The following is a 24144-nucleotide window of genomic DNA, read 5'->3' on the forward strand; positions in this document are numbered from 1 at the left end:
CACCCCAGTGCTGCCAAACACATGACTGACGGACAACTTACGTGCAATGGGCCAAATTCAAGCTTAGTGCAACCTTGTGCAAATCCACTGGACTCAATGGAGCAATGTCACAGGTCTGAATTTGGCCCAGTAGAACTAAAATACCCTCACTATGTATTTCTCCTTAGTGCTTTGCGTTGACATCCTTTATCTGTGCCCATTGTACCCTCTAAGACATCTTCATCGTTCCAATACGCTACAAGAGATGCCAGTGTAAGTATTGGCTAGTAAAACAGCATTTTCAAATGTGATGTTTCTGACACCTGTAGTGATTCTGGGGAAATCACCCTGAAGATTTGTAACCTGATGCCTCAGGACAGTGGTATATACACCTGTGTGGCAACAAATGAACATGGAACAGCCTCGACCTCCGCTACAGTCAAAGTGCAAGGTATTGGATTTTACCTTATCTTTTTGTGCTTCTGAAACATAATGCAGCAACAGCTTTGCTGAGCCCCTTTGTGGAGGCTGGGAGCACTTACAAATAGCCACTGTCCAAACAAGTAGGTAAGGAGCTGTCGCAAGTGGATGACAAACAAGGGGGCCAAACCATGCAGACTTTACTCAACCCCAATTCCCACTCGTGTCAGAGGGAGCAGCTGATGCTTAGCTCTAGATTTAGGTGCCTTAATTTTAAGGGCCACGTTTTAAAATCTTGGCCTAACATGCATCAGAACCTTTACCCATCCTAGCTGAGAATGCAGCTTCCTGTAACCACAGCACCCTGTGGGCCCAGACTAGGCCCCAATGCAAAGACCAAGTGTGATTTGCATAAAGGCTTTCAGTGAGGGTAAGAAGGAAATTGAGTCCTCTCCAAGTTACAAATCATTAGCATAGATGATGATGTTGCCCCTGCTCTTCCCTCTTTGCAGGATGCTTTGGCCAGGGGAGCCTGCACCTAAGCAAGGGGGCAAGAAGTTTACTGGTGGTGAGTTTAGGGCTTTCCACCTCTTTGAATGGAGGGGGCAAGGATTTGGCCCTTAGAAAACACTTTGAGGGAACTCACCTTTGAAGAATGATGAAGGATCCATGGAAATGTAATGAGTCCCAATGGTGAGCTGATTGTTGGTGACCTCCACTCCAACAAAGCATATTTTAGAAATTCAAATGAGAGATGCCTGCGGCATTAGAGGCAATGTATAACCGATGGCTTGTGGCGGTGCGAGTATCCTGAACGTTTAGGAAGTCAATTTGTTTATTCTCACAATGGGCCCCATTGGTATGATCTGTCAGATTTACTGGAAAAGTAAGTGTGTAAATGAGCTGCTACCGTATTCCAGACAGTGCTTCGCTACAGGCGTAGCAATTGCTGATTGACTCCTAAGTGCTACAGTAATTCAAATAAGTATAATTATTATTATTAATAATTCCACCCCATGTGCCTTGTCTGTCACCTTTTGCAATGTCAGCTGATCAAAAGTCACTACTCTGAGCTCAACACACCAACGGGCCATTCAGTTCAGTGAACTCATGGGAAATTTATTAACTTCAGTGGGTTTGGATCAGGCACTGAGATTGCAGCAGAAACCAGTAGCAACGGGCTAAGGACACCAATGCACCTGCATTTACCATAGTTAGAATAAACTAATACAAATCGCCATGTGTCTGAGTGAAAATTCCCCCCCCCCCCTTGCTGTTCTCCAAGGTCAAAGGTGATGATATTGCCATGCCATCCTCAGTGATGCTGAAGTATACCGTGGCTGCACTTGCCTTCCTTTGTTCCTCAAATATCACTAGAGAGAGGGGGCACTCAGGCTTCAGAGCAAAGCTGAGCACCAGCTGAGAGCAAGAAGAAACTCCCACCTATGCTATAGTGTTGCACAATATGGTCTAGAGGACATTGGCCTTCCTCTCAAACCTTTTAGTATAGACCCGTGTTGGAAACAGGATACCTGACTGGATGGACCAGTTCTGATATAACAATTCCTGCGATTGCTCCAGTCGCTGTCCAGACAACTCTCATGTCTACAGTGGGCAGTGGTAGGGCTTTCTTTTATATGCTCTAAGCAGTAAAGTACAAACAATAGGTGATGGGGTACTGATTTTTCTTTTCAAGGTGTTCCAGCAGCCCCAAACCGTCCCATCGCTCAGGAAAGAAGCTGCACTTCAGTGATCCTTCGCTGGCTGCCCCCATCCAGTACAGGCAATTGCACCATTTCAGGCTACACTGTAGAGTACAGAGAAGAAGGTAGGAAAATGTTAGCCTTTACGGCCGGGGTGCCATTAAGGGGCTACAAGGGAGCCTGGCGCCCCCCTCCTTCCCTCCCCCAGGTTTCATACAGAAGGTGTGCTCCCAGGCAGAGCTCTTAGGGTATGTCTACATGGACAGAGTTACAGCGCCGCTCAGAGATCCCTGCTGGGAAACCGCTGTTGTGTGTTGACACGGTCAGCTGCCTGTGCAACAGCGTGTTCACACTTGCAGCGGTATTCGGAGCAGTGCACTCTGGGCAGCTATCCCCTGGAGCATCTCTTCCTCTTCTGCCACTAAGAGTTGTGGGAAGGCGGAGGGGGTTGTGGGGCATCCAGGGTCCTGTCCCAATGCCCCATGATGCATTGCTTCGCACCCCAGCAATCCCTGTGCTTCCGTTTGCATTTGGCACCATCTTTCAACGGTTTGTGTACTGCACGCCCTGCCCTGCTTCTTCGGTCTGCAGGAATGGATCCTGAACTGTTGACCACTATGCTGCTTGCTCTGACTAACCCATCACGAGTGGCAGTGGAGTTATTCCTTAAACTACAAAGGCAAGAGGAGTGTGACATGGATCTCGCCACGCATAGTAACTACGACATGAGATTGCTTGTGGCCTTCACAGAGGTGCTGACCAGGGTGGAACACCGCTTTCAGGCTCAGGAAACAAGCAGTGGGTGGCGGGATCACATCGTCACGCACGTCTGGGATGGCGAGCAGAGGCTGCAGAACTTTTGGATGAGGAAAGCCACATTCGTGGGACTGTGTGATGAGCTCGCCCCAGCCCTGCAGCGCAAGGACATGAGAATGAGAGCTGCCCTGCCCTTGGAGAAGCGCATGGTGATTGCACTGTGGAAATGGGCTACTCCAGACTGCTACCGATCAGTCGCTAACCAGTTTGGAGTGGCAAAGTCGACCATTGGACTCATGCTGACGGCAGCGTGCAGGGCCATTAATCGCATCCTGCTGTGAAACACCGTGACCCTGGGCAACGTGCGTGACCTTGTGGATGGCTTTGCACAAATGGGCTTTCCTAACTGCAGAGGGGCGATAGATGGCACACACATTCCAATTCTGGCACCAGACCACCTAGCCACCAAGTACATTAATCGCAATGAATATTTCTCAATGGTTCTCCAGGCGCTTGTGGATCATCATGGGCATTTCACAGACATTAACGCAGGCTGGTCCAGAAAGGTGCATGACGCACACATCTTTCAGAACACTGGCCTGTTCAGGAAGGTACAAGCAGGGACTTTCTTCCCGGACCAGAAGATCACCGTAGGGGAAGTTGAAATGCCCATTGTGATCCTGGGAGGCCCCGCCTACCCCTTAATGCCGTGGCTTATGAAGCCATACACAGGGCAACTTGACAGCAGCAAGGAGCGGTTCAACAACAGGGTGAGCAAGTGCAGAATGACTTGAGTGTGCTTTTTGACATTTAAAGGCCCGCTGGTGCTGCATATATGGGAAGCTGGACCTGGCCGATGACAATATTCCTATGCTTATAGCTGTGTGCTGTACATTCCGTAATATTTTTGAAGGGAAGAGTGAAAGCTTCACTTTGAACTGTCGATGAGTCTTCTCATTTGAGTGGGTGAAATTGACAATTTCCAGGACTGTTTTTCATAACATTTTCATACTTGACGTATCTGCCTGTGGGATGTTCATGATGGATGATGCAATGAACAGGGAGAACCTCCAGAAACTTGGTCGCTTTTGAAAAGTCTGATAAGACCTACTTTTTTCCCCACCATTGCAGGTGCTCCATCCGTTGCAACACTGACAAGTTTATCCAGCAGTGCATTGCCATTTGTCAATGCTTTGTCAAGTGCATTTTTTGTCAACACTGCAGTCTGTTTCTTTCAGCGCCACTAAGTCCAACATTTCTTCTTTCACAATTAAATCCATGGAAACATAGTGAACAAATATTGCTAGTTGTGGTTTATCGTGAATATCTGTGGATTTGTCGACAGCTAGGCTGAATGCTAGAGAATTCTTTAGATCATTTTGCATCTTGCTTGCAACATCAGCACTGATCTGGGAGATCCGCCTCACCATAGTATGGCACAAAATTGGAATTTGGTGTATTAGTTGTTTAAGTTTTGTGTTACTTAAATCTAAAATTGCAACAGCTTCTGCTATATTCTTGTTAATAAATTCTCTATCACAATACGGACGTTTCGTACAAGCGATGCTCCATGCCATAACAAAATTAGTTTCAGTTGTTGTCAGCTACCTTACTGAACGCCAAAAGTAGTGTCTGCTGACTGTTGCAGTGTTTAATGCGGTTATCTTGTTTTTCCTTAATTCTGATCCAGGAGTGCATTTAGAGGAAACGTTATTGTGAGTTGTTTCATAGTGACATTTGTAGTGAGAGAGCATACATTGCAGATAAGGCACAGGGGTTTGTCACCTTCCCTAGTGAATGCAAAATCTTCCCCACATTCTGGCTGAAAACTTTGGTTTTCTTCTTCTTGCGTTTCTTACAGTTTTGAAGATGTCACTGTCATCCATGAAATTAACGTAGGGTTAACGCTTTTATCTAAAACTGTTCAGCTGCGACTTATGAATAGTAAACACGGCCTGTAGTGTGCAGCATGCAAGGAGATCACAGCACATGAGGTCTACATGGTGCCACAGTGACGCAATTTCCTGTTATAATGAGCATGTGCTGCTGAAGCCAGAGCCTAGGCACTACCTGCAGGGCTGAAGCCGCCAGCAGCGGTGCCCCTCCCATGGGACTGAAGCCTAGCCTTGCCACCCTCTTGCAGGCTTGAAGCCAAAAGCACCAGCTCACCCCCAGGGGGCTGAAGCCCCGAGCTTCAACTCATCCCCCAGCCGGGCTGAAGCCCTGAGCCATGGTGCCCTGCTACGGGGCTGAAGCTGCGAGTGCCAGCTCGTCCCACTGTGGGGTGAAGGCCCGGGCACTGGGTCTTCCCCTTCCCCCTGCGGGATGAAGCCCTGAGCTCCGCAAGCCACAGTTGACCCCTTAAAGAGCCACATTTGGCTCGTGAGCCCTGGTTTGGCCACACCTGTCATAGGCCATTAAATTTCTCCCAGCTACTCCTGCACTGAGCCCAGTAACTTGGGTTTGGCTAAAGCAAAGGTGTCCAGTCTTGATTCAAAGTCTTATCATGCTGTCACTGTATCAGACAGGCTTTTCTAATGGGCTCTTACTGTGGATACATTAAGCTGCCTGTGTTTTTGATCCAAATAATTTTATTTCCTGCATTCCAGTAACATCCCACTTCCTGTATTTCTTCCATCCAGCACTGCATTCTACCACCTTTCTCCATTCCAACACTCCTTTCTCCCTGAAAAAATAAATGCACTGCCATCCCTATGGGCCTAGCAACACATTATGCCAAGGTCATATGAAATGATTCACATTCCTGTTTGCCTTCTGCCCACAAAGGCGCAATGTTCGCTGGGTGGAATGCCTTGCCTTAGGCATGTGGCCTCTTTTTTTTTTTTTCCCCTTCATCATTCTACAACAAAAACGTAAGAAGCAATTTTGAATTTAATCATCTTAATCCCGTCACTTAGTGAATGATCTACCTTAACCCTCATCACATTGATTTGACTGGCACATCTGACAAAGAACAATAGCCTTTGCATTAACAGTAATCCAAAACATTTTAAAAAGCAGTAGTTCTTTGAGTATTTTGATTATTTGGATCAAAAACACAGGCAGCTTAACGTATCCACAGTAAGGATCACAAGGATCACTGACTTTTCCCTGTCTGTGTCCGCCTTGTAAGCGAACCTCCCAGATAGTCACATTCATGTACTTTATGCAAAGCATATACTTTATGGTAAGAACTTAAGGTTAAATAGTAAGTATTATACACACAAATTCCGCCTCCTGACTCTAATTTATATAAAAATACTCCATGCTTGGGCATCTTGCTCTTCTCTTGCCATGTGAATGCCCAATACTACTGTGACTTACATGGATGTTAATGGATGTCATGCAGCTCACATGCCCCCAGATCAAAACATACCCCAGGTTGTTTTTCAGGCCCAGAGGTTGAAGATTTGTGATATGGAGACATGCCATCTTCAGTGAATCTGGACTGTAACATGGCTGCCTGTGCCTCCTTCCCAGATGTGATTACTACCACTGGTCCAGTTTTCTTCATTCTTTTTTCCCACATTTGGTACATTGCATCCGAAAATCCTCCAGTGCATCCCAAAATCCTTTGTGCTGGTTTCCATTGTTTTTCAAACAAGACACCAAGGTCCATGACCCTTCACAGGAAGGGCTACAGGAATGGTTCCCCTGGGTTTCCGGTCATTCACAGAAGACCCAGTTGCAAGTGATTGAACCAATCTGCATCCTCACAGGTGAGGAGAGACTGAATGGGACTCAAAGTTATTTGTGGTAACGAGAGGCCCCTCTTTTAAATAAATCTCCAGTACAGAATCTCCTTTTCTGCTGATTCCTTTGATATTTCACCCAGTTATTCCACTGTCATTTCCAGATCTGTCTGGATATTTTTTCGTGGGATGTATTTTGGTCTCGTTGTCCATGAATTTTATTCCTGGAAGGCTCCATATTTAGCAGATCTCATTATGTATGCCACAGACATGTTTTGAGAATCCTGACAACTTGTTCTTCATCTAGGTCCTTCAAAGAATCCTATCTAAGGCCTAGTCCCTCTTGCCATTGTAAATAATGCATCATAGAATTTCTCCCACTGTATTTCACTGTAATCAAAGAGAAAATCATCAAGTCAACGTCCCATTTCTTTACCTGATTTCATACTCACTGAAACATTGTACACAGGCACATCAACGTAAGCCTGTGAGAGACAACCTCAAATGCTGTGCGCATTTCTGAGGGCCTCACTGCCAGAAAGATGTTGGCAAACTGAAGGGAGTTCAGAGAACAACAGAAATGACGGGTTGCAGGGATTGACTTAAAGGAAAGAGTAAAAGTATTACATAGCAGTAGCTTGGTTAAACAATAACTAGAGAGAAGATATATGTTTGGAGGGAGAAAAATTGTCCCAGGGTAGTCTGAGGAGATATTAGCAAAGAATAATTGGATGACATTTGTGAGAAGAAAAGTTTAGGATGCGCTATCATTTACTAAACCATGTACTAAACTGTCATGTACTAAACAATGGAATAGTCTCCTGCGGGATGTGGTGGAAGCCCCATCACAAGAGAGGCCTGATTCTCCTTGACACCAGTATAACTCCAAAGGGAGGCTACGTGCCTAATGCAAGTTAGAACCTCTTGGATCACCCTACACAATGAAATTAAAGGTTTCAGAGTAGCAGCCGTGTTAGTCTGTATTCGCAAAAAGAAAAGGAGTACTAGTGGCACCTTAGAGACTAACCAATTTATTTGAGCATACGCTTTCGTGAGCTACAGCTCACTTCATCGGATGCATTCAGTGGAAAATACAGTGAGGAGATTTATATACACACAGAACATGAAAAAATGGGTGTTATCATACACACTGTAAGGAGAGTGATCACTTAAGATGAGCTATTACCAGCAGGGGGGTGGGGGGGAGAAAACCTTTTGTAGTGATAATCAAAGTGGGCCATTTCCAGCAGTTAACAGGAATATGGGAGGAGCAGTGGGGGGGGGGCGGGCGGAATAGTTTTACTTTGTGTAGTGACACATCCATTCCCAGTCTCTATTCAAGCTTAAGTTAATTGTATCCAGTTTGCAAATTAACCACCTTGATTATCACTACAAAAGGTTTTCTCCCTCCTCCCCCCCACTCTCCTGCTGGTAATAGCTCATCTTAAGTGATCACTCTCCTTAGCACTGGTCTACACTAGGACTTTAGGTCGAATTTAGCAGCGTTAAATTGATGTAAACCTGCACCCGTCCACACGATGAAGCCCTTTTTTTCCTACTTAAAGGGCTCTTAAAATCTATTTCCTTACTCCACCCCTGACAAATGGATTAGTGCTTAAATCGGCCTTGCTGGGTCGAATTTGGGGTACTGTGGACAAAATTCGATGGTATTGGCCTCCGGGAGCTATCCCAGAGTGCTCCATTTTGACCGCTCTGGACAGCACTCTCAACTCAGATGCACTGGCCAGGTAGACAGGAAAAGAACCGCAAACTTTTGAATCTCATTTCCGGAGACTGCGCGAACTGTGGGATAGCTACTCACAGTGCAACACTCCGGAAGTCGACGCTTGCCTCGGTACTGTGAAAGCACTCCGCTGAGTTAATGCACTTAGAGCATTTTCTGTAGGGACACACACACTCGAATATATAAAAACAATTTCTAAAAGACCGACTTCTATAAATTCGACCTAATTTCGTAGTGTAGACATACCCTTACAGTGTGTATGATAACACCCATTTTTTCATGTTCTGTGTGTATATAAATCTCCTCACTGTATTTTCCACTGAATGCATCCGATGAAGTGAGCTATAGCTCACGAAAGCTTATGCTCAAATAAATTGGTTAGTCTCTAAGGTGCCACAAGTACTCCTTTTCTTTTTAATTAAATTAAAGCAGCTCAAAACCAGCGTATTGGAGTAGAGCATTAGGCCCATCAAAGCTAGTCTTGAGCAAATCACTCAAGAATGTATCATTGCAAACAATTGTGTGTTTTCAGGTCAGTGGTCAAAATTAACTACATAATAATAGAGGCTTTTTTATTTCTACCTTTTAAAAAAGCCCATGGATTTTAGCTGCTACAATATACGCAGCCTCATATGACATATATATGGGTGTGAGAGAGAGAATTCTCTTACTGGGTATGCTTCATTCACACACTGATTTCTTTATGAATTGGCCTTATCATTCTGCTATATAACCTGTAAACGGTGGTGGCTAGTAGTGCTAGGTAGCTTTAAGAACTAGTATTATACTTCTGAGCTAAATCAAACTGTATTTTCTTCAACTAGCTCCTTTCTCTCCATAAAATTCAGGATCCCAGGTCTGGCAGCAGTCAGTAGCCTCCACTTTGGATACCTATCTCGTCATTGAAGATCTCACTCCAGGCTGTCGATATCAGTTCAGAGTCAGCGCCAGCAATCCCTGGGGAATTAGTTTACCGAGTGAGCCGTCAGAGTTTGTGAGCCTCCCTGAGTATGGTGAGTACTTTGTGAAAAGGAAAAGGCCAGCTGATGGATGAGAAGGAGAATGTAGTGCTTGAAAGGAGAATTGTTCTTTGAATGGTCAACATTAAATTTCCCTTCCAGAGCTGAGATTCAGGTGATGAATAAGGTGATGAATATCAGAGAAAGCTAGATACTTCCTCAGAGTAGTCCTAAATGTTACTAGCTTCACCAAGTCCTAGCATCAACACAACTCCTTTCTCTCTAAAAAGAAAAGGCATTTGAATAACTGAGTATCTGATGGATCCCAGAAATCTTGCCATTCCTCCACCCCGCCATAACAGGATTCCTCCATATCCCCCAATGCCAGGGAATGTATGCCCAATTCCTCTCTTGCCCTCCCCACCCCCACATGCCACCGGCTTTGTCTGGAAAGTAGGCCATTTTGAGAAATATAATCAAGTTAAATGAAGACCCAGCCAATGATCCTCTTCACTCCTGTAAGGCAGTTCATCTGAGGCTTTCAAATCCGTTTACAAATATTAATCCTCCTCACACCCTTGAGATGTGAATAAGGCAGGATTACTAACCTCATTTTACAGATAAGGAAACTGAGGTTCTCTTGGTTTAAAACCTGTGAATGTATTTCATCAAGTCATAAATGGAGAGGGAGGATGGACTTGCGGTCAAGGTCCTGTGTGACCTTGGACAAGTCACTTGATCCACAGTGCCTCAGTTCCCATCTGTAAAATAGGGATAATACTTTCCATCTCCCGCACTCTGCCTTGCCTATCTAGACCATAAACTCTTTGGAGCAAGGTCTGACTCTTACTACGTGCAATGCCTAGCATCATGGAGCTCTGGTCTTGGTTGGTGGGTCGAGGCACTAACTGTAATATAAATAATTTTGTTTTATATTGTAAGAAATAATAGAATACTGAATACTGCGTGCAAATGCAGTCACTCCATCTCAAAAAGATGTATTGGAATTGGAGAAGGTACAGAAAAGGGCAACAAAAATGATTAGGTTATGGAACGGCTGCCATATGAGGAGAGATTAATAAGACTTGGACTTTTCAGCTTGGAAAAGAGAAGACTAAGCAGGGATATGATAGTAGTCCATAAAATCATGACTGATATGGGGAAAGTAAATAAGGGGGGGGAAGTGCTATTTACTCCTTCGCATAACACAAGAACTAGGGGTCACCAAATGAAATGAATAGGCAGCAGGTTTAAACCAAACAAAAATAAGTATTTCTTTGCACAACCTGTGGAACTCCTTGCCAGAGGATGTTGCGAAGGCCAAGACTATAACAGGGTTCAAAAAAAAACTAGATAAGTTCATGAAGGATAGGTCCACCCATAGCTATTAGCCAGGATGGGCAGGGATGGTGTCCATAGCCTGTTTGCCAGAAGCTGGGAATGGGCGATGGGATGGATCACTTGATGATTACCTGTTCTGTTCATTCCCTCTGGGCACCTGGCATTGGCCACGGTAGGAAGACAAGATACTGGGCTAGATGGACCATTGGTCTGACCTAGTATGGCCATTCTTACGTTCTCCACGCCGTGATAGCCTGCACTCCAGCCCAACCTGCAACATCTGCACTGCTATTTTTAGTGCACTAGTTCAAACCCCATTAGTGTGAATCTATCTACAGGGGCTGGGTGGCTCGCTCCCAGCTGCAGTGTAGTTGTGCCCAGAGAGGCAACTATAACTTAGGCCCCGCAGGTTGTCTTTGTTATAGTGAAGACTCCTGCAGCCACTGGAGCAGCCCAGCACAAAGGTAACTTCAAGTCACCGTAACTTCCTCTTCTCCTGGGATGCACCTTTTAGAGGCACAGTGCAGAATCTCCCCGTGGCAGTTTTGCCTAGGGAAGAGATATGGAAACGGACTTTTAATTGTTAGTTTTTCTTTTAAGACACTTAGCATGAAAAATTTTATATGATAAATCAAACATGTTTTTTGTTACCTAGGAAACTTTTCTTAACCTGGATCTTTCTTGAATGTTTTTCCCCAAAGATGCTGCCGCTGATGGTGCCACTGTTTCATGGAAAGAAAACTTTGACTTTGCTTATATGGAATTGCATGAGATTGGGAGGTAATATTAGCATTGTAATAAAACACAAAAACAACCATGTGAAGCTTTCCCATCAGGAGAATGTTTAGGGTTCTTTTTATAGCTACCAAGTAAATGCAGCATCTCCTTCTTGCCTTTTCAAAAATGCCATTTTTTTTCATGGTGTTGTGCAATAAAATCAGTACAAAATATGTCACTTTCAAGACCGAGTTTAGAATGTAGTCTGAGGAGTGTAATTCGGAAATGAATGGCTGAATGTGAACTCCTAACCTATTAGTTGTGGAAATCTGTATCTGTCATTGGAAGTTTTTGCTAGCATCTGCTCTCATTTCTCTAGTTTGACCTGGGCTTTTGATATCCTGATAATCCAGCCAATCTTGATATACTTAATTCTCAGCGCCCTAGTTCAGCAAAGTGCTTAAGCGTGTGCTTAAGTCCATCACTATCCAACAAAGTATTTAAGTGCATGATTAAAGTTAATCATGCATGTAAGTGCTTTGCTGAATAGAGATGATTTGTTGAACTGGAGCCCAAATGGGTAATGTAGAGTACTTTGTGTGAGGTCACCCTCTAGGGGTTGGCCAATATATAAAGATAAGGGATCTACTACTAGGGCAGTCTGAGAGCTGCTTTAGGTCAAGAGGTGGAAGCCAGTGTTTCTGGGGCTAATGGGTTATGGTTCTATTGTGGTTCTGTAGGGCGATGTGCAATTCATCTAGTGTCTGTCTGTCTGTTCAGTATATGGATTCTTTAACTACTTTACTAGTTACAAGACAGGAGTATTTCACTTTGTTCCTCCACTGTGGAACAATTGTGCACAGCTTTGGACAAGTCTCGCCTGCCCTGTATAAGTGATTTACTGCTGCTTGTCCCTCATCACTTTATCTTATATCTGAAATGACTAGGTGAAATGATTAAATATTGTTAATTAATGGGGAGGGGGGCTCTTTTGGCTTCCTGAGAATGGTGGTAGTTATTAAGAAAATATTTTTGTGCTTATTTAAAAGAAAAAGTAGCAGCTGCAAATTGAACCCGCGGGAGATTATTAGACAACAGCACAATGACTGTACAAAGAGAAATGACACCTATTGCTCATCCTAAAAAATCTCAACTCCCAGGATAGGGAACATAGGTTCTTTGTAGGGAAATGTTATGAATAACTAGACCTATCTGATTCCTTGTAAAATATTAATGCGCTGAATCAAATAACACTTTGAAAATCACTGTTATTGCACTGAAAAAACAGACATGATTTATTCATGGATCGTCTTCATTATCATGTCTTCCAGGGGTCGATTCTCCATAGTAAAGAAATGTATTCACAAGGCCACCAGGAAGGATGTCGCCGTGAAATTCATTAGTAAAAAAATGAAAAAGAAAGAGCAGGCAGCACACGAAGCAGCTTTGTTACAGCATTTGCAGCATCCTCAGTACATAACGATCCACGATACCTATGAGTCGCCCACGTCCTATATCTTAGTTTTAGAGCTGTAAGTACCTGGCAGGATCAGGATTTAAGTGAGGCTGTCCCATTGACTTCAGTGAGCCTAGGATTTCACCCGCTGCCCTTTTTTTTAGATTATAGTTCCATGTAGAGCACCTATTACACCCTGGACTTCTACTGTCTCTCATCTATGGATTAAAGGAAACTAAGAATCATTGGGACAAGTTCATGTTTGATGTTACTCCACTGAAGGCAGTGGGAATACATCAGAGATTAATTTGGCCCACTCTGTCCATTTTTTAATAATTGTGTTCAAATATGTATCGGTCAAATCTCACCCCAAATGCTGCACTGCATTTGTCACTATAAAACATAGGCAAGTGCCCTTGCTCTGTAAAGAAAAGGTGTTTTTTGGAGACAAGGTGGCTTAGTGGACAGAGCAATGGTTTAAGACTCCTGAGTTCTAGTCCTGGCTCTGCCACTAACCTGCAGGATTACCTTGGGGAAGTCACTGTCCTCCCTGTGCCTCAGTTTCCCCAGCTGTCAAATGGGGATAATAATAGTGGCCTGCTTTGAAATCTAATGATTAAAAGAGTTTGATATTATTATTGTAAAATGCTACTGAGATAGAGACTGTCCCATGAAATACATGTGGGCTATGTGTATATATATTTACACAGATAAATAGACCTGGGTGGACATCTTTCAGTGTGTGCATTTTCAAAAGGAAAATATTTTCATTTGAAAATTTCGGTCTTTTTTTACACCTTTATCCATCAGCTCTACAGATAAATAGACCAATCCCAGTAAATACATGTATTTGTTTTCAGAGAAATTGCCATCATATGTTGAATCAGTTCTTGAGCAAATTACGATATCTTGAGGCTGCTTTAGATTTTTCAAAGACTGTTGATAAGTTAATGGTTGAGAAATAATCATGCTACCGCTTTCATGGCCTGCCAGTGTCTTTAGCGATCATTAGCTACATGCTGAGCCTTACATTTTAGTTTCCTCCATTTTTAGGTCATTGCAGTTATATTTTCAAATATTAGCCGTTCCTGGAGGTTTCATGTGGTGATTTCTTTTTTTTCAAGCTGGGTTTTTTATTTGTTTTTTAGTATGGATGATGGCCGTCTCTTGGATTATCTGATGAATCATGATGAACTGATGGAGGAAAAAGTAGCTTTCTACATAAGAGACACAATGGAAGCCTTACAATATCTTCACAATTGCAGAGTGGCTCATTTAGATATAAAGGTAGGAAGAAAAGAGGATGAAGCTGTTCATTGGTCAAGCACCGCCCCAGAATGCTTAGGAGACACAGTCTGTGACCTAATGAGTTTACAGTCTAAATAGACAGCTCAGATCAAAAAAGCGCCAGGCGGCCAGCAGACAGGCTGATCACACGGGTGGTGCAGGATTTCTTTCTTCCTTTTAATATGTAAGACATCCCTTCCCTGTTTCATGGGTTTATACTGCTGGGCTTTGTGGAAGAGCCATGTTTTAAGGAGGGATTTGTTTAGGAGAGTGGATGCCTGGCACATGAGAAAAGTTGCTCTTGCAAAAAAGAGAAAAGTAGGAGAAGGATGCAAAGGGAGAAGTTGGGCGGGAATAGCAAAGTAGGGACTATGAAAAGAAAAGAGCAGAGAGGCAGACAAGAGTATAGTAGTGCAAAGCCTTGAAGGTGAGGGCAAGGAGCTTAAACTTGAATGGGATGGGACAGGAGCCCCGCGGAGAGATTCAAGGAGGGGAGTGACTTCATCAAAGGGGAAAAAGGATTTTCCCAACTGCATTTTGGAGAATTAAGGAGGTTCAAAAGTCCATAGTGTCATTAACATGAATCAAACCTTGTTTTGTTAACACACCTGGCAGGAGGCAGCTCTGCTGTCAAGTCTGACAGATAATGTCCTGAATTCATTATTGTAATGTTTTACTTATTGGCATTCCAATTCTTTTGACTGATTGTAACTAGCACAGAATACAGTCACTAGAATTTCATTGGGGGTTGACACCAACCTTGGCCCAAGCTGCCCTGGGTAGCAGTTAAGGTTGTATTGGTTGTTTTGGGATTTATTTATTTTTATACAAAGTGCAGGTGCAGACTTAAATGGCAATCAAAAATAGACACTAAGGCACCAACCTGCCCTCTTATATGAATTCCCTTTCCACTTAGTGACTCAATCCCTAGTAATAGACTCAGCTCAGTGGAGGAGACTCCTGGAATCATCAGACCAGAAATGTGTCCTTGCAGGTGGTGCTTTCGTTCTTCCACTGCCCGTGACCAAATCTTTCTTCCAAAATAACATATAAAAAGGTTAAGTCCCAATTGGCTAAGCTACCCAAAATGCATTTCAATATGTATTTTTATGTTCTTTGCTGGACCCATAGGAGCTTTCAGGAAGTCTATAGATGTTCCTGCAAATTACTTAGAAATTACACTGAATCCTAAATTAGCAACTTTGTTAGACCATAAGGTAGCTTCCCAAAGCAAGTGGTGGGAGTCCCCATCACTTGAGTCATTCAGAGATGCATTGACGGGAACAAAACTGTGCTGGTAAGTGAGAAGCAAGAGGGGCAGAAGTCACAGTAGTCCGTAGACTGAATCATGCACTTATAAAACTGGGTGAAGGAAGGGATGCTGGTGTTGCCAAAAATGATTTGAGAACGGAGAGAGAAGAGTGTTTGGAAAGCTCTATGATTAGTTTAATTTTAGACATGTTGAGCTTGAGGTAACAGTAAGAACTGCATGCGGATGAGGAGATAGAGACCAGCAGAGAGGTATGAGTAGATGATGGTGAAGAAATAAATTTGAAAGTTATCACAAGCTAGATGAGAGCTGAATCCACGGTTCAAATGAAAACTCCTGGGGAAAGTGCAAAAGGAGGGAGACAGCCAGAGGGAGAGAGCCATAAGAAATGATGAAATAGCTGTGAGTAGGAGGAAACCAGAAGAGGTTAGGACAAAAAACTCCTATACTCTTGTTTGGAAGACAAATAATTATATCCATATATAATTGCTCTAGGAAGATTAATTTGGGAAAAATAAACGTATCTCCTAGAAACCAAGAGTCAAGTCCTGCTCCATTACACTGGTGTAAAACCCGAATAACTCCATTGACACTAAAGGTGTTGATCTGCCTTAACAGCTGTTTAAATGGGAGCTGAATTTGTTCCCAGGCATTCAGTGTCCTGGTTGGTATTTCACATCTCTGATTCAGTATAAGTCTTGATGAGCTACTACACATGAAAAGCAAAGCTCAATATTGGTGTAGACCAGGGGTTCTCAACCTTTTTCTTTCTGAGGCCCCCCCCAAACATGCTATAAAAACTCCACGGCCCACCTGTGCCACAATAACTGGTTTTCTGCATATAAAAGCCAGGGCCGGTGTTAAGGGTTAGCAAGCTGGGCAGTTGCCCAGGGCTCCATGCCACGGGGCACCGTGAAGCTAAGTTGCTCAGAATTCTACTTCAGCCCCAGATGGCAGGGCTCAGGACCCCAAGCTTCAGCTCCATGCAGAGGCCCATGCAGCTTTCTGCCCTGGGCCCCAGCAAGTCTAACACTGGCCCTGCTTAGTGGATCCCCTGAAACCTGCTCACAGCCCCCCAGGGGGCCCTGGGCCTCTGGTTGAGAACCACTGATATTGACTTCTCTTAAAATGAAAGCCACAAATTTAATTTACAAAACAATCCTACAATTTAGTCTGTTTTAAAATTTCAACAGCCAGAAAATCTACTCATTGACTTAAGGATCCCAGTGCCTCGTGTCAAGCTTATAGACTTGGAAGATGCAGTTCAGATCACGGGTCATTACCATGTTCATCAGCTGCTTGGAAACCCTGAGTTTGCAGCTCCTGAAGTTATCCAAGGTGCCCCTGTCTCACTGGGCACGGACATCTGGAGCATTGGGGTCCTCACCTACGTCATGTTAAGTGGTGTCTCTCCATTCCTGGATGAAAGCAAAGAGGAGACATGTATAAACGTGTGCAGAGTGGATTTCAGCTTCCCTCATGAGTATTTCTGTGATGTGAGTCATGCAGCCAGAGACTTCATCAATGTTATCCTCCAGGAAGACTTCAGGAGGAGGCCAACAGCAGCCACTTGTTTACAGCATCCTTGGCTGCAGCCTCACAATGGCAGCTATTCCAAAATCCCACTGGATACCTCCCGTCTGGCTTGCTTCATTGAGCGCCGCAGACACCAGTATGATGTGCATCCAGTTCCCAACGTTAAGAGCTTCATAATGAGCAGGATGAACCCAGGAACGTGATGCAGTGTAGTCCTGTGATACTACACAGCTGGGCCTGAGGCAAGGCATACAGTATAAACAGACACAAGGCAGAATCTGTCTGTATATAATTCTGTATTAAGTATTACATACATTTCATGTGGTTTCCCAAACTGAGAGATGTAACTCATGCTAGTGGTTGCAGTATCTGTCCAGTTACTCAGAATCAAAGTTACTGTAGGTGCTGTTAAGTCTGTGTGCACACCCTCTTGACAAGGCTGTTCTTGGAAAGCGAGCAATCTTCTGGTTATAATGACGTCCATATTATAAAGAGGGTGTTTAAAATGGGAACCAAAATACTGTTGCCTTGTTTTTTTGAAAGGCAGCCTTATAAGACAGCCTCATGATCTTGCCAGACTGATTTGGAAGAGAGTAGTGATTGGTGGCGTAAAACTAGGTTGACCCAGGCAGTCGGCATTTACTGCAAAACTGTGTTGGATTCAGATTTTGCTGAAATCATTGCTAGCCAAGTGCCAGTTACAGGCCGGACTTTGCAAGCCCTTAATACACATGACTCCCATTGACGTCAATGGGGACTCAGCCTGCAGAGGGCATGCAGGATCAGGCCCTATTCATTGTAATATCAGCTTTTGTGGTTAACTGATTTAAATACAATGTGATTTCAGACACGCTGTCGTTACATGGTATTGCTCACGCATACCTCTCCAGATGAGAATACTAGTGGGATTCCAGAGCTTTCTGCTATATCAAACCACCATGCAGTAACTTTTAGAGCTTCGGTTAAGGCAGTGAATTCACTGCGCCAGAAAGCTGTTCTGACTAAGCACAATGAGACGCTGATGGTTTTTTAAAACATTTTATAAACGTTGTACAGAAATCTTTTCCAAAACCTGTGCACTGAAAAAAGGCTATGTCTGATTTTTGCCGTATCTGTAAATTAGATGATTTTTTTTCTATCAGGTTGTTCAATTTACATATGGGGGGGGTGTGTGTATATATATAGAAAGGATCCTGTTCCATTTCTAGTTCTGAAATTGCTCGGCCCAAAGTCCATCCAAAGCCGGTCAAAGTGCAGAAAGAATAGTGGGTTCATCTTTGTGTTTGCAGCTTCAAAATGGTTTTCAGTGTTTAAAATTGGTTGCTTATTACACTTCCAGATTCATAAATCTCGCTCCAGGCACTTCAAGGTCTCCACTATCAAAGCATCCATGAGGTTATTTTTATGTCCTAGGCAATTCATTGGCTGGCCAAATCTTCCCCTTTTTAGCCGCAGGACCGGAAGAAGAGGCAACTCACCACCTAGTGTTTTTCCTGCTCCAATAGTTCGGGGACCCTACAAATTGTAAGGCCAGCCCTGTGGGGGGGTGGATCTGATGATCAGCAATGCAGTATATTCTGTCCAGGCTTGTGGGTAAGTTCTGTCAGTGCTGAGAACTATCTACATGCCTGGAGTAGGCAATACCACTGATGTTACCAAGCCAGGTAATAGTAAACCCTTCATTCATGGCGTTGGGATTTCCCGAGGCAAAGGGCTTGATCCAATAACCTGTGCTATCTAGTCTATCTAGAGAAATCACTTAGGGGCAGTAGCAAAATCCAGCACACAGTCCAAGTGACCAGGCTGTGTCCCGGGAATATCCCCAGGAGTTGGTTGGTGGGCAGAGAGGAATTCTCTCCACCGCCAAGTGATGTAGTTCTTGTGGAGTGACTACAATAGCCTCAGGGCTTCTGTCTTTGACCCCCTTCAAAGCCCAAATTCATAGCATGCAGGAGCCCTCTACCTTTCTGTGGGATCCCAGCAATATGCTTGCCCTACACAATGAAATCACATTGACTGAAGTGAAGGTAGGGCCTCCTCTGCCTTGCGGGTGGGGCAGTATATCTTGCTAGTGGACACAGAAGCCAGCAAGTGCACATTCAGAGATGCTCAGCCCTGTGTAACTTAGATAAAAGAATGGGTTCTGGGGATCTGGGACCTGCAGTCGGAGAAGAGAGACATTGTAACTGAGAGGGCCAGAGGCAGCATAACAGGCACTATCAATGAGGAGGGAGAGCGAAGCACTCCGAAGTGGAGGGGAGGCAGGAGTCCACCTGGAGGACTTGGAAGGGAAAGGCTTGTCAAGGGCTGGATATTATGGATCATCTGGAACCCATTCCACTTTTCTAAGCAAATCAGCGGCACCTCCCACAAATCAGAGAATAGAATCACCTCCTCAGCAAGACTGCAACATGGCATTAGCAGAAGCTCCTCCAGACTACAGCCACCGATGGGTTTCCTACATGAGTGCGGCACTCAGGTACTTTCTCTCTGCAGGACTATTCATACTTCCCTTCTCCCTACTTGTAAAAGTTGGCTCTTGGGGACATTTCACTTAAGGGCAGCACAGTCAAAGCAGATAAGTATCATATTGCCTCTATATAAATCCATGGTACACCCACATCTTGAATATTGGTTGCAGATGTGGCTGCCCCATCTCAAAGATATATTGGAAAAGGTTTAGAAAAGGGCAACAAAAATTATTAGGAGTATGGAACAGCTTCCGTAGGAGGAGGGATTAATAAGACTGGGACTTTTCATCTTGCAAAAGAGACTACTAAGGGGACATATAGAGGGCTATAAAATCATGACTGGTGTGGAGAAAGTAAATAAGGAAGTGCTATTCACTCCTTCTCATAACACACGAACTAGGGGCCACCAAATGAAATTAATAGGCAGCAAGTTTAAAACAAACAAAGTATTTTTTTCACACAATGCACAGCCAATCTGTGGAACTCCTTGCCAGAGGATGTTGTGAAGGCCAAGACTATAACAGCGTTCAAAAAAGAACTAGATAAATTAATGGAGGATAGGTCTATCAATGGCTATTAGCCAGGATGGGCAGGGATGGTGTCCCTAGCCTCTGTTTGTCAAAAGCTGGGAATGGGCAACAGGGGATAGATGACTTGATGATTCCCTCTGGGGCACCTGGCATTGACCACTGTCGGAAGACAGGACCCTGGGCTAGATGGACCTTTAGTCTGAACCAGTATGGCCGTTCTTATGTTTATGGGAGTTCAGTTAAAAATCCCAACAACTTTTCTAAAATATGTGTACTTTATAAGCCACAAACTTTCTCCTGGGCATTAGTACAAAAAAAGTCACATGGATCTTGCTCAATATGGAGTCAGTTCTTGTTTTATTTTCTTGCAATCTGCATTCAAGTCTCAAATTGCCACACAGAGTAAATGCACTTGCAGCTTTGAGGCTTATGGGAAAAGAGATTGGATTGACTGCCAGAATGTTTAGGGCCTCTTGCTGCCATAAAATGATAGAAAAAGGAAGGATAAAAGGCTGGGAGATAGGTTAGGTCCTGTAGCTCAGAAAACATCTTTAAAAAGTGAGGTGCCTTTTAGATGGGAGAATGGAAAATGCTGAACTTGAAACCTTTAGATTTTTATGCAGGGGGTTTCCTTTTTGCTTTTGCCTCTTTCTCATTAGACAATTCCATTTCTAATGCACTGCTCTTTTTCAGTTAGCTCAAAAATCCTTGAACCTTTTAATCACAAGGTTATCTAGAAATGTTATGAGCCTGATCTTGCATTCCTCACACAAATAAAACTCCCACTGATTTTAATAGGTGTTTTCCCTAAATAAGAAATGCCAAATTGCACTGTAAGTGCAAGTTTACATTAAACACTAAGGAATTATGTCTGATCTTGCTCCCACTGAAACAATTTATGGCCAAATCTTGACCCCTCCACTGCAGATGCAGAGGGACCTGAAAAGTGTAACTCTGCCCAAAGGAGTCCTTGAACTTCAGCAAATAGGAAAAGTGGATCCTCAAAGTGGACTAGTGGTTCCAGAACCGCAACATCCGCTGTGATACGCTGTTGGAGAGCTTGCATATTAAGTATTGCCTATAACAAACAGTGAAGAGCTCATTGTTTTTCATGAGGTACAGATAGGCTGTTAAGAGGTTTGAAACCAGGAGACAAACCTGTACTGTGAAATTTTAACCATCAGTGTGGCATAATGAAAGGTAGCAGCAATGAAGTTAATGAAACATCAACATGTGCGATACCATACTGTATGTATTTACTGAATTCTGACAATAGAATTGTAAACAGCCACATGGCAAATGGATATTAAGTGGAGAAAGTTGAATTTCTAATTGCACAGAGGTCTGGAGGCTCTGCTTGAAGTGGTCAGGTCACATGTACTTTGTAATACCTTACTAATTCTTTGTGTCTACGTAATATTGAAAATGCTAAAGAAAGGGCTGCTGCTTAGATAGTGACCCACCAAGAGCAAACCTAAGATGCTGCATTAACCAAAAAATCACAGTGCAGCAGTGTTTGTGTGTGTGTATCCATCTAGCTGTCTTTCTGTTCTTGTGAGCAGGCATGCTTTTGACACTGAAACACTCTGGCCGCTTACAAGAAGGGAGCGAATAGACAGAAAAGAAGACTGGCACCCAGTCAAGGTTTTTCGATACCGGTAACTTAAACAGTAACTCGTGTCCCTCAGGGACAGACTACAAATTCTTTAGACCTGGGTGGCTGATCTGGAGGAGCTAACGGAGAAAGAGAGGTACACAGACCAAGACTGACTAAAGCGGTCCCACCCCCTATCTGACAGATTCTGTGGTGTTGATGAGAAAACAATCCCATAGTTGGGACCCTCTTTCCAGATGATGTCATGGTATCCTCTTGCACTGAGGACACACTGACAGATGGGTGCAGTGTGGGGGAGAAACTGGTTGATCTGGTACATGAAGGTACTAATGATGTAGGGAAACATAGGAGAGATGTCCTAGAGACCAAATTAGGCTGCTAGAAAAGAGATTACCGTCCAGGACCTCCATGGTGGCAGTCTCTGAAATGCTTCTAATTCTGTGCACAGGGCCAGTTAACTAGTTAAGATAGGAAACAAAAGGTAGGGGAAAATGGTCATTTTTCACAGTGGAGAGAGGTAAGTTTCTGGGTCACCCAAAGATCTGTACTAGGACCAGTGCTGTTCAACATATTCATCAATGATCTGGAAATGGGTAAACAGTGAGGTGGCAAAGTTTGTAGAAGATACAAAATTACTCAAGATAGTTAAGTCCAAAGCAGATTGTGAAGAATTACAAAGGGATCTCACAAAAGTGCATGACACTGCAACAAAATGGCAGATGAAATTCAATATTGCTAAGTGCAGAGTAAAGCATATTGGAAAACACAATCCCACCTATATTTACAAAATGATGGCATCTAAATTAGCTGTTACCTCTCAAGAAAGAGATCTTGGAATCATGCTAGATAGTTCTCCAAAAACATCTGGTCAATGTGCAGTGGCAGTCAAAAAAAAGCTAACCGTGTTAGGAACCATTAGGAAAGGGATAGACAATAAGACAGAAAATACCATGTTGCCTCTATATAAATCCATGGTATACCCACACCCACAATACTGTGTACAGTTCTGGTTGTCCCATCTCAAAAAAGATATATTAGGACTGGAAAAAGTACAGAGAAGGGCAACAAAAACTGAGGGGTATGGAACAGCTTCATCTGAGGAGAGATTAAAAAGACTGAGACTGTTCAGCATGGAAAAGAGACGACTAAGGGGAGATATGATAGAGGTCTATACAATCATGACTGGTGAGGAGAAAGTAAATAAGGAAGTGCTATTTACCACTTCACATAACACATGAACCAGGGGTCATCCAATATAATTAATAGGCAGCAGGTTTAAAATGAACAAAAGGAAGAACTTCTTCACACAGTGCAGTCAACCTGGGGATGTTGTGAAGCCCAAAAGTATAACTGGGTTCAAAAAAGAATTAGATAAATTCATAGAGTTTAGGCCCATCAATGGCTATTTGCGAAGATAGGGACACAACCCCATGCTCTCGGTCTCTCTAAACCTCTTGACTGTTAGAAGCTGGGAGTGGATGACAGGGGATGGATCCCTTGATAAATATCCCTGTTCTTTTCACTGCTGCTGAAGCATCCAACACTGTCACTGTCGGAAGACAGGATACTGGGCCAGATAGACCATTGGTCTGATCCAGTATGGCTGTTCTTATGTAAAATAATCAAAGCTTTCCACATCCCACCCCCCACTCTGTCACCTCCATGTCTTGTTCCTTCTCTTCTTTTTCTCGAATAACTGATCCTTTTGGCAGGAATGCTATTTTGAAGTGCTAAGAGACAAGGTGTGTAAGAGCTTTTATTGGACCAACTTCTGTTGGTGAAAGAGTCAGGCTTAGGCAGAGGTGGTCTTTAGGTCTGGGAAAGGTCTATTTTGAAGTGTTGGCAGTTGAAACAAGCATCATTTTTCAAGTAAGTAAATTTGGGGCCAAATTCTGCTTAGTTTCCTGTGGTGTCAGAGGGTTTCACAGGTGTAATTGAGGGCATAATTTGGCCTTTGATATGCTAACCATCAAAAGAGGCTAAATATGGAACTCCAGAATGCTATTTGTATGGATGCTTTGGGACTATAACCATACTTTAATGCCTTTCAAATTAGAAGATAAAAAGCAAATTATCTAAAATACAATACAATCTTCAGAGACAAGTTTAGCGACTAGTGCATACACAGAGGTCTGACTGACAATCACACAGTTGGTTCTGTTTCCAGTCATTCACTATAGAGGCAGATTCTTCTCTCCCACAGGACTCAGATTTATTATTCAGTTCATTCTTTTGTGTTCCATCAGAAGATGGGGCTTTTCTGAGAGGAACAAAATATAATCTTATTTTACAAGGCTGATTGCACACTGCCATCAAGTGATGAATTCCTATTCTGGAATCTGTATATTGATGAATGTTACCATACTGTCAGGATTCTGAATATTTGCTGTAATTGTGGTCTTTTAATATGAAGCTAGTAAAACAAACATCTTCTCTAGTCACTTAAGCCATATTTCACCTCCATGTCCAACTTTCGATGTGGTGCTTTTACTTCTCTTTCTACCAAACTGTTCAAAACTACTCTGCCAGTGAGGTCAATAAAACCAGATATGCCTTCCACTGATGCCATAAGGAAGGCAAAGGCACAGACTGTTTTGTTGTTCTTTAAAAGAAGGAAATTTCACAGTGAGAGTTAGAATATACTGATGCTTTTCAATCTTTGCAACAA

At 43.4% G+C, this 24144-nt stretch overlaps 1 protein-coding gene across 7 annotated transcripts in view; it reads left to right on the forward strand.

Annotated features, from left to right (window-relative positions):
• Nucleotides 1-17996, forward strand: part of KALRN (kalirin RhoGEF kinase) — a 746508-nt gene extending 728512 nt beyond the window's left edge. For all 7 annotated transcript variants that reach the window (XM_043525781.1, XM_043525782.1, XM_043525784.1 and 4 more), the window contains 7 exons: nt 309-430; nt 2096-2227; nt 9143-9307; nt 11296-11374; nt 12643-12843; nt 13916-14054; nt 16518-17996. In XM_043525781.1, the coding sequence (XP_043381716.1) occupies nt 309-430; nt 2096-2227; nt 9143-9307; nt 11296-11374; nt 12643-12843; nt 13916-14054; nt 16518-17063 (1384 nt within the window). In that variant the 3' untranslated portion in view covers nt 17064-17996. The remainder of the gene's footprint in view (nt 1-308; nt 431-2095; nt 2228-9142; nt 9308-11295; nt 11375-12642; nt 12844-13915; nt 14055-16517) is intronic.
• The last annotated feature ends 6148 nt before the right edge of the window (nt 17997-24144 follow it).

The sequence above is a fragment of the Chelonia mydas genome, chromosome 11 (genome assembly GCF_015237465.2).
Source record: "Chelonia mydas isolate rCheMyd1 chromosome 11, rCheMyd1.pri.v2, whole genome shotgun sequence".
In the NCBI taxonomy this organism is placed as follows: Eukaryota; Metazoa; Chordata; order Testudines; family Cheloniidae; genus Chelonia; species Chelonia mydas.